Source organism: Myotis brandtii, unplaced genomic scaffold (genome assembly GCF_000412655.1).
Source record: "Myotis brandtii unplaced genomic scaffold, ASM41265v1 scaffold50, whole genome shotgun sequence".
In the NCBI taxonomy this organism is placed as follows: Eukaryota; Metazoa; Chordata; class Mammalia; order Chiroptera; family Vespertilionidae; genus Myotis; species Myotis brandtii.
In genome coordinates this window covers 387,184-398,323 of record NW_005369061.1, presented here as the reverse complement: position 1 = coordinate 398,323, position 11,140 = coordinate 387,184, and the positions used below count along the sequence as shown (strand labels likewise).

Sequence of the window (11,140 nt, the reverse complement as noted above, 5' to 3'; positions counted from 1 at the left end):
GTCCTGTCCCCACCCTTCCCCCCACCCCCAACAGGAACTACCTCTACAGCTGCATGGACCATGGCCCTTAAAGCAGCAAAGACAGGCAGCTCTTTGTCAGGCCATGGACACAAATGCATTACCTCCCAAACCTCATTTTAGCTGCCCTCCCAAATCTGTTGCCAGAGCTCCTGTCAAAATAAACACGGGCTGCTATGACTCCCATCTTTCCTTCTTTTCCTATTCTGAGAGCAAGTCCAGTGTGTCAGCACGGAGGCCCCATACCTACCCACTCCTCTCTCTGGGGACCCCATATCCATGCCCACAGTCAGTTATTATTATTTTTTTCATCATCTATAAGTTAACTGCTCTGAGGGCATTGGGAGGAGGAGGAGGAACAAGAACTAGTCTCTGGCCTCAAAAATCTTGTCGGAATACAAGGCACATCCATGCATGGTTGGGGGTTGGCATTAATGTCATGCGTGGCTGGGTCCACCTCTGGATCATGCCCAGACTGTACCTTAAGACTCTTGACCTGAGCTGACCCCTTTCTCTGATCTCACACAGGTCCAAAGGCCCAGGAGGGTCTGGACCCTGGAGCTGCCTCCCAATTTTTCCTTCCACAGATCTCCCCTCTCTGGACTCTGGGGAGGAGTGAAGGAGCTCAGCACAGGGCTGCTGGTCTCCCTCACATCTCGCTGGGTGGAGAGTGGAGCTTGGATACGCAGGGATGAGAAAGGGCTCTTCAACGCATGGAGCACTAATAGCCCTAGCTGGTTTTGCTCAGTGGATAGAGTGTTGGCCTGTGGACCGAAGGGTCCCGGGTTCGATTCCGGTCAAGGGCACATACCCTGGTTGCGGGTTCGATCCCCAGTGGGGGGTGTTCAGGAGGCAGCCAATCAATGATTCTCTCTCATCACGGATGTTTCTATCTCTCTCTTCCTCTCCGAAATCAATAAAAGATATATTTTTTTAAAACAAAACAGATGGAGCACTAGTGATGTTGAGATCTGCTGAGGTCAGGCTAGGGAGGTTTCGTCCAATTTCATAACCCGAGAGACTCACACACGCTTATCTTTTAGATAAGCTTCTAAGTCTAAGCAGTCAGATCAGTTAAACAAGATGGAAAAGATTGCTCATGGCCCATGATACTGACCCCCTCCATTCTGGTAACAGATGTAGGGAAAGCGCCAGACGTTGCCCAGGTCCACAGCGTAGCCAATGACCGACAGGAGGAAATCCATCTTCTTGCCCCAGGTCTCCCGTTCCCCCGAGTGAACCTCAGCCACTAGGGCGGTGGTGGCAGCCGGGATGGAGTGCGGAGTGTCATCTCCTGCACCGGGGCTCGGAACTGCTGAGTACCCGTTGGAGATCTGGCCGGACTCCACCTTATCCCCAGAGGCGGGAACACCCTTCCGTAGAAGTCCATTTTCCTGACAGTCTTCTCCGTCCTTACACACTGACAGCTCCTTCTGGGAATTTAAGGGCGTGGTCTCCATTCTGCTGTCTAGTAGATGATGCTGACGCCCATCCGTGGAGGATCTGAACGGAATTCTTGGTGCACGATCTGGGGGGGTCCTCAGAGCTTTATGTCAGTGGGATTGAGAGCTCTGTTGGAGAGGCACACAGAGAAAGAATAGAATTAGGCATTTTTACTTGGCTCTGGTATTAACTCATCATTTTTTTTGTGTGCTTGCTTAATCCCTTCACCTTTTCACCTAGCCCTCAAGCCCCCACCCCTCTAACAACTGTCAGTCTATTCTCTGTATCTATGAGTCTGTTTCTATTTTGTTTGTTAGTTTATTTTGTTCATTAGAGTCCATATAATAGTATAAGTGAAATCATATGGTATTTGTCTTTCTCTGACTGGCTTATTTCACTTAGCACAATACTCTCTGGGTCCTATTGCAAAAGGTAAGATTTCTTTATTTCTTTATGGCTGAGTAGTGTTCCATTGTGTAAATGTATCACAGCTTTTTTTTATCCACTCGTACTGATGGGCACTTAGGCTGTTTCCAGATCTTGGCTATTGTAATAATGCTGCAATGAACATAGCGGTGCATGTATTCTTTCAAATCCGTGTCTTCTGTTTCTCCTAATATATTCCAGAAGTGAAATAACTGGGCCATAAGGCAGTTCCATTTTTAAATTTTTAAGGTAACTTCATACAGTTTTCCACAATGGGGGTACCAGTCTTCGTTCTCACCAACAGTGCACAAGGGTTTCCTTTTCTCCACATCCTCACCAACACGTGTTATTTGTTGATTTGTTGGTGATAGTCATTCTGATAGGTGTGATGAGATGTCATTGTTTTAATTTGCATCTCTCTGATGACTAGTGACATTAAGCATCTTTTCATGGCTACTGGCCATCTGTATGTCCTCTTCGGAGAAGTGTCTATTCAGGACCTTTGCCCATTTTTTAATTTGATTGTTTTGGTTTTTTTGGTGTTGAGTTTTGTAAGTTCTTTATAAATTTTGGATACTAACCTCTTATCAGATGTATCATGGTGAATATGTTCTTCCATTCAGTGGGTATCTTTTCATTCTGTTTATGGTGTCTTTTGCTGTGCAAAATTTTTTCAGTTTGATATAGTCCCATTTATTTATTTTTCCTTTTGTTTCTCTTGCCCGAGGAGATATATCAGAAAAATATTGCTATGAGAAATGTCTGAGATTTTACTGCCTATGTTTTTTTCTAGGATTTTTATGGTTTCAAGTCTAATATTTAAGTACTTAATCCATTTTAAAATTTATTCTTTTATATGGTGTAAGAAGGTGGTCTAGTTTCATTTTTTTTTGCATGTATCTGTCCAATTTTCCCAACACCATTTATTGAATAGACTATCTTTACCCCATTGTATGTTTTTGCCTCATTTGTCAAATATTAATTGACCATAAAGGCATGGATTTATTTCTGGGCTTTGTATTCTATTCCATTGATCTGTATATCTATTTTTATTAATATAGCCCTGAAGTATAGTTTGATATACAACTTTGTTCTTCTTTCTCAAGACTGCTGAGGCCATTTGGGGTCTTTCCTGGTTCTATATAAATTTTTGGAATACTTGTTCTACTTCTGTAAGATATGCCATTGGTGTTTTGTTAAGAATTGCATTGAATCTACATATTGGACATTCTAATGATTTTAATTCTCCCTATCCATGAACACAGTATATGCTTCCACTTATTTGTAGCTTCTTCAATTTCTTTCTTCAGTGTCTTAGAATTTTCTGAGTGCAAGTCTTTTGCATCCTTGGTTAAGTTTATTCCTAGGTATTTTTTTCAATGCAATTATAAATGGGATTGTTTTCTTAATTTTCCTTTCTGATAATTATTGGTGTATAAAAATGCAACATATTTCTAGATATTAATTTTGTATCCTGATACTTTACTGAATTTATTTATCAGCTTGAATAGTTTTGTGTGTGTGTGTGTGTGTGTGTGTGTGTGTGTGTGTGTGGAATCTTTAGGGTTCTCTATATACAGTATCATGTCATCTGCAAATAATGACAGTTTTACTTCTTCCTTCCCAATTTGGATGCCTTTTAGTTCTTCTTCTTGTCTGATTGCTGTGGCTAGGATTTCCAGTACTATGTTGAAGAAGAGTGGTGATAGTGGACATCCCTGTCATGTTTCTAATCTTAAGGGAAACACTTTTAGCTTTTGCCTCTTGAGTATGATGTTGGCTGGGGGGTTTGTTATATATGGCCTTTACTACATTAGGTATGTTTCCTCTACTCCCACTTTGCTGAGAGTTTCTTTTTATCATAAATGGGCACTGAATTTTATCAAATGTTTCTTCTGCATCTATTAATATGATCATGTGATTTTTATCCTTCATTTTGTTTATGTGGTGTATCACATTTATTCATTTGCAGATATTGCGCCAACCTTGCATTCCTGGACTAAATCCCACTTGGGCATGGTGTATGATCTTTTTAATGTATTGCTGGATCCAATTTGCTAATATCTTGTTGAAGATTTTAGCATCTATATTCATCAGGGATATTAGCCTATAATTTTCTTTCTTTGTAGCGTCATATCTGGTTCTGGAATTAAGATAATGCCCGCCTCGTAAAATGAGCTTGGGAGTCTTCCCTCCTCTTGAATTTTTTTGATAGTCTGAGAAGGATAGGTGTTAGTTCTTTGGATGTTTGGTAAAATTCACCTGTGAAGCCATCTGATACAGGACTATTGTTTGATGGGAGGTTTGGGGGTTTTTTTAATTACTGCTTCAAGTTCACTAGTTGTAATCTGCTTATTCAGATTCACAGTTTATGGCTGTCTCTACTGGGACTGGGTGTATGCAGGAAGGACCGAGCTGTGCACTAAGCCTGGCTTTTACCAGCATTGGGCCCAGGGGCAGGTCAGCAAAAGTCCCCAAGGCACTCTGAGCTGCCTGTTAGGCTCAGTCACTGAAAGAGCCTCTGGCGGTACTTGAGTGCATGAGATAGGTTCTCAGTGAGTCACCGGGTAGGGGCCAGTGGTGTTCACCAGACTGATACAGGTTCAAACTTGGTGCCAGTGCTGAGTCTGAGGTCACTCAAGTCTAGCTGCCACCTGCTGAGTGCTTGTACACCTTTGTTGTGGGGCAGGATCTTAGGGTGTCATCAAGGTGAGGCCACCAGAGTTTATTAGGCCCCAAAAGACCAAGATGTGGCCGTGTGAAGGAAGGGCACTGCACCACTAGGGCAAGCGGGTAAAAATGGCCCACACCCTAGAGCAGTGATGGCGAACCTTTTGAGCTCGGCGTGTCAGCATTTTGAAAAAACCCTAACTTAACTCTGGTGCCGTGTCACATATAGAAATTTTTTGATATTTGCAACCATAGTAAAACAAAGACTTATATTTTTGATATTTATTTTACATATTTAAATGCCATTTAACAAAGAAAAATCAACCCAAAAAATGAGTTGGCGTGTCCCCTCTGACATGCGTGTCATAGGTTCGCCATCACTGTCCTAGAGCCATACAACTTCGTCTGACTCAGACTCTTCCAAGAGCCAGATCTCAGCAGGGTAGAACTACTGGGAGTCAACAGGATAGGGCTAGTGTATCTCCCATAGGGGGGTGTACCAGTCAGGCTTGGGAGAAGGTGGAAAGTGGGGGGACTGGCCCCTGCCCCAGAACCATACAACTGAATTTGTCCTGGATTCTTCCCAGAGCTCCTAAGGAGCTTGAGTTGGGCAGGGTGGGGCCACCAGGAGTCGGGGAGGGTGGGCCTGGGGAGCCTGGAGAGTGGGCCTACTTGATCTCCTGTGACGGGGAGGCACCAATCAGTTTCATGAGAAAGTCGGGGGAATGGCTCCTATCCCAAAGCCATACAACTCAGTCACTGACACCCCCTGAGTCTGCCTAGACCTCTACACCCTGCCTCAGGTAGCTGACTCCTCAGGAGGGTGCAAGCTCTGCAGTGTGGGGCTACAGAGAGTCCATAGGGTGGGGCTATTGCATTTCCCCAAACTGATGCCAGATGGAGGGGTGTGCTCTACCCAAGAAAAATGGTGTCTGTGGTGTGGGAGAGGACTCAGGACAGGGATCCTGGCAGTTGCCCCTTTAGCTCTCTCCCCAGAGCCACCAGCCCCAGTTGCTTCTCACATGACTACAGTCTGCTCCACTCTCCCTCCACTAGAGCTCAGGGTGGGTGGCTGTGAATGATATTTTATGTGTTGACCCTTTAAGAGGCACCTGTGTCTCTGGCAGATTACCATCATTCCTGGCAGTTCAGCTCCTCCCCGTATGTCCTTGGATCCCCCCAAGCCACTGTCCCAGTGCTGGAACTCAGAGGAAGCAGGACCATGTAAGTTCGTGAGCTGGCCCTTTAAGAGAAACTGCCTGGGACTCCAGCAGCCTCCATATCACTCAGCCACAATCCCTGCTGGTTTTTATAGCCCAAAGTTATAGGGGTTCTTTTCCCCCCGAAAGTTCACACATTGCCCCCCGAAAGTTCGCCAACACTGGAACCCAGCTCTGGCACCCTGGGCTGGGGGTCTGGTGTGGGGCTGGGACCCCTCACTCCACATGCGAGGCCTCCGTGGCCTACTCCACTGCTATCTTGGATCCACGCATCATACATCTTAAACTACACGAGTTAGTGGGAGGCAGAGAGCACTGCATTTACCTACGCTGCCATCTTGGTTCTCTGATCTCCTTAAATTCATTTTTTTTAGAGAGCGATGATATGTCAATATATTTATTTTATTTTCTTAAATATATAGCTAAATTCAACCTGAACTTGGCAGTCCCTGGCTGTGTTGTTTGAAGAAGGCCTCGGCACTCCTCTTTGGCCTATATCAACAACACTCTTTCCACATTAAACACTGAAGACCTGGAAGAACAGATGGCAGAGATAAAGAGCTTACGAAGTGCCGCCAGATGGCACTCAGTGACAGAGCCTGCCCCCGACTACGGCCACCCCCTTGCCTGATCTTTCTTTCTCTACCTTCACAATTTTACTCAAAATTTTCTTCTTCCTATCTTCAGTACCACAGCTTTCCTATCATTTAAATTGAAGCTCAAAAAGCAAAGCGTCACCCAACCTGTCTCCGGCATGTCCACCAGGGTCAATGGAAGGGGAACGTCATCCATCTCTGAGGATACAGCACAGGGGAGTAGTACAGCCATACTAGTAACTCGTCACCTTCCTGCCACAGGCATCAAGTGATTTGTTCTAGATTTCATTGACTTTCCCCCTCAGGGCACTCTGCAGGGAAGTTGGAAAATGTGTGTGTTGGTGAACTTTTTGGGGGGCAATGTGTGTTCATTAAGGTCCTCAGGGGCTCAGCCCTCAAGGCATCTGATCTTGATTTCTTGGCAACTGTCATGAGCAGCTCCTACAAGAATAGACACTGTTTTCTATTTTTGTCCTGAGCATTACAACGGTCTTATTTCCTGAAATATCCCCAGCACTTAAAAAAAAATTATCAGCAGGTTGAATGACCCAAGTTGTAAGGAAACATATTATCTTATTTCCTGAAATATCCCCAGCACTTAAAAAAAAAAAAATATCAGCAGGTTGAATGACCCAAGTTGTAAGGGAACATATTCAGAGCCTCCCCCAGCCGACTCATGGCCTCAGGTTGTCTCTCCCCAGAGGTTGGCCTCTGTCCACCCAGCTCTGCTTTCTGGGGTTCTCCTCTTGTGCTCCCACCCCTGGTCATAGAATCTGCGGTGTAAACACGTAAGTTACAGCCACTTGAAGCCACCAAACTGGTAGAGGTACACATGTCTTTCTCCAAATCACTGCTAGGCCTTTCCCAGTGAGAAGGAATCCCCTCCCCATTAATCATCAGGTCGGCCAGGAGTAGATGGCCTGGCCTGAGCCCCCTTCTTCTGCAGGATGCTGCATCCCGACTCCTTCCCCACGAGCCTGATTCTGCAGAGCCCTGACCACCTTTTCCTACAGCTTTTTCTACGGAGATCAGCAGATAACAAGGATTGAGAGCAAGCTGGCTGGCCCAGGAATATAGAAGTAAGAGTGCTTAAGGTTGGCTTCCAAGAATGCTCTCTTGAAAGCTTTCTTTTTTAAAAAGATATTTTTATCCTGCTAGGTAGAGAGATTGCAAAGGAGGTCAATATTACAGCTGTGACCTCCTCCAGACAAGCTTTGAGTTTCTCCACGGCCACAAAAAGCCCCAGGAGCCTTCCTTTGCACCTTGAATGTATGCATTGTCCCTGGCTGAGCAGGGACAGACCACGGGTGGTGTCACGGAACTCAGCTTCCTGGTGGGATGACAGCTTGATCTGCAGGAGCTTCGTCCCCTACGTCTCCACACACGCGGGGCAGCTGAGGTGCTGACAGTTGACTTCCTGTTCACACTCCTTCCTCTCAAGCCCAGGGAGTGGGCTAAGTCACCCTACCGCTTCCCTAGTAAGAAGGATCGTTTCTATTTAAACTTGTGATCAAATCTCCATTCTTCTTTCCACAAGCCCTGTATCCGTAGCCAGGGGAACCAGAATCTGAACAAGCATGTAGTTACAGTCACGGTGATTAGTCATGGAACCTCCTGGCTCTTTGAAAATGCCTGTCCCCTGTTCCTACATGTCTGTTGGACGCACATCAGAACATTCTAAGGAGAAACACTACAGAAATGTTGGACTTCGACTTCACGTGTCGAGGTCAAAGTGAGTTCATTTCTCAGGACGCTCAGTTTCCATTTCAAAAACAAAATAAAACCACCATGAATTATGGGTGTACCATGGAGATAGGTTAAGGACAGGTCATATACCAGCCAAGTATTTAATTTGCATTCTCTGTTCAAAGGGAGTCTAAAGGTCCTAAGACACCTACCAAGGTTGATAGGAATTACGGAGCTCAGGCACCAACGAACATGGTAAACACCAAGCCTGGCCCTCTGCCACAGATCAACCCTAATTCGTCAGTGATGGGCGGTGTGGCTGCTCTGTGCTGGGATCTTGGAGATGAGGCAGGCACAGTCCTGCCTTCATGGTGCTCACGGTAAAAGCCAAAATCTGACGGGTGGGAAAAGAACAGGATGAGGAGGGAGAGGCTGGTGCTGCTTTTAGCGCTAATGGACCTCCCACTGTAGACCTGATGCGGCACGTTCAAATACCTCACATTTCTGGCTTCCAACTGCCCTCAGATTTTACAAGTCTTCCTTTTGTTGCTATTGCACAGCTTCTGTCACAGGGCCCTAAATTTCTTTTAATCCTCATTCAAGGATATGTTTACTGATTTTAGAGAAAGAAGAGGGGGGAGAGAGAGAGAGAGACATCAATCAGTTGCCTCCTGTATGTGCACTGACCAGGGATCGAACCCAAAACCTGGGTATGTGCCTAACCAGGAACCGAACCCGTGACCCTTCAGTGCACTGGCCGAGGCTCCAACCAACTGAGCAAGCCACCCGGCCAGGGCAGGACCCTGAATTTAAGTTGATTCTGGCTCACACGCTCCACAGGGTAAGAAGGGGGTTAGTATTTGTTGAAGGGACGTTTTTCTTTTTTGATCGACATCTGCTGCTTTATTTAACTTTTCACTGTAAAGACAAGACCAAAATCAAAACCTCTGAACTTAAACTTTTCAACCTGAAAGAATCCAATAATAGCTATAATTCTACAGTAGCTTCAATAAAGCAAATGCTATTCTTATGAGTACTGATGGATTATGCTGAAACAAAATAAAATGTGAATATCTGATCCTGATCTGAGTTCTTTGAGGTGTGAGCCACAGGGACTCCTGGCTTGCCTTTCCAAACACAAATGAAGAGACTTCTTGATATGTGTGGAGAGAGGAGAGAAGATCTGCTTGTTATTTGGGTGTAAGGGGTAGAAATGAATTCCACAGTCATAGCCATCTCCTTATCCAAATAATTCCTTGAGATTTGATAGTTTAAATTTTTGGAGATGAATTAAAATTTCCGGAGCCATCTGGGCCAGTTACCATGAGAAAGAAGAAGGGTCTCGGTCCAGAACTTTCTCTGCCTGGAAGAAGAGAGCTTCGAGCTCCTCTCCTCACAGAGTGTAAAATCTAGACTAGCCATTATTGGCGGTGGGGTTGTGACCACTCCAGGGGCCAAAAGTACAATGGATCGTTCATTTTGTCTTTGATGAAAAGAAGTGGATTTGGCTTAGATAGGCACGCATGGCCCTCCTCCAGTGAGCACGAACAGACTAACCCAGACTAACCGGTTCCTGTGCCCACCACCACAGCTCTCCTGTCTCACACATCTGCACTGGAATCCAGGATCCATCACTCACTGGCTATGTGACTTTAGCAAGGTCGCTTAACCTCTCTGAGCTTCCATTGCCTCATGCATAAAACAGGCCTCATGGACGGGAACAGATCGGATTAAATAATTAAATAAAGGTAAGACAAATACTTAGCTCATATGGATGATCACTATGCCACCACCCATATGAAACCCATTCTGCTTTTCTGCTTCACACCCCAGCCAGAGAAACTGAGGCCCGTAGGGTTAATCGATTCATAGTCCAGAGCAGCCGTCTCCAACAGGTGGTCCGTGAGGTCCGAAAGGTTGGTGACCGCCGGTCCAGAGCACAACCAGTGGGCAGCGTGAGCCAGAAGCTGGGCTTCCAGCCCCTTCCATGGGCCCTCACTGGCTCCTGCCTGCTCCTCTCAATCACTGGCTAGAGTCACCGGGAAACTTGTAAACAGCAGATTTCTGGGCCGCTCTCCCGGAGATTTTAATTCAAGACATCTGTGTGGGTGCTGAATCTTAACAAGCACTCCGGGGTATCAGGGCCAGGTGGGCCCCGGGCATGCCCAGGGCATCTCACCCCACACCTTGGCTCCCTCTGATTACCCAGCATCCTCCAAGGCCTGGCTTAAGTTCCTATCCACCCGCTCCGTGAAGCTTCCTCTCACCACCCTGCCCAAGATAATCTCTCTCTGCTCCATCATTCATTGCTGATTATCATGTCTCATTAGTTTTTTGTTTTGTTTCATATATATTGGCTTTGCAGTCCCCCGGAAGCAGGGGCCGTGGCTTACAGACCTCTGTGCTGGATACTTGCTAACCCCGTGTGTGCACCGCACAGCTCCGAGCGTCTATTTTGGATTTTCTGGGCACAGGGCCCTGGGAGCCACAGCTGCCATGCTGGCAGCTTGGAGCCTCCAATGAGACACTCCTCTTCCTTCCCCAGGGTCTCTTTCTCGGGGTCCTGCCCCTCCTGTTCTCACCATCGGAGGGTCTGTCGTGCATCTTGAGGGCAGAGGGAAGACTGTCACCAAAACAAAACACTTAACGGACTGCTCTGGCCAGTGTTGCTAAATGTTGCAGGGGTCCTCAAACTTTTTAAACAGGGGGCCAGTTCACTGTCCCTCAGACCGTTGGAGGGCCGGACTATAGTTTAAAAAAAAAACTATGAACAAATTCCTATGCACACTGCACATATCTTATTTTGAAATAAAAAAACAAAACGGGAACAAATACAATATTTGTATTTGCATGTGGCCCGCGGGCCGTAGTTTGAGGACCCCTGGTTTAGAGTGTCGGCCCAAGCACTAAAGGATCAGGGGTTGGATTCCCAGTCAAGGGCACGTACCTGGGTTGCAGGTTCAATCCCCCTGTCCTGATTGGGGTGTGTGCAGCAGGCAACCAATTTGTGTGTGTGTGTGTGTGTGTGTGTGTGTGTGTGTGTATGTGTGTGTGTCTCCCCTCCCTCCTCCTCCCACTTAC

The 11,140-nt window shown here is 46.2% G+C and overlaps 1 protein-coding gene across 5 annotated transcripts in view; it reads right to left on the bottom strand.

The window, feature by feature from the left end:
- The window catches only part of SLC6A4 (solute carrier family 6 (neurotransmitter transporter), member 4), a 29,131-nt gene extending 20,682 nt beyond the window's left edge, over positions 1 to 8,449 (bottom strand). For 2 of the 5 annotated variants that reach the window (XM_014548271.1, XM_014548267.1), the window contains exons 1-2: positions 8,272 to 8,447; positions 1,136 to 1,589 (exon numbers count right to left, since the gene is read on the bottom strand). In XM_014548271.1, the coding sequence (XP_014403757.1) occupies positions 1,136 to 1,478 (343 nt within the window). In that variant the 5' untranslated portion in view covers positions 1,479 to 1,589; positions 8,272 to 8,447. Of the gene's footprint in view, positions 1 to 1,135; positions 1,590 to 6,520; positions 6,540 to 8,271 lie in introns of those variants that run through there. The other 3 variants (XM_014548269.1, XM_014548270.1, XM_014548268.1) reach the window with 3 other exon arrangements.
- Positions 8,450 to 11,140: the final 2,691 nt, after the last annotated feature.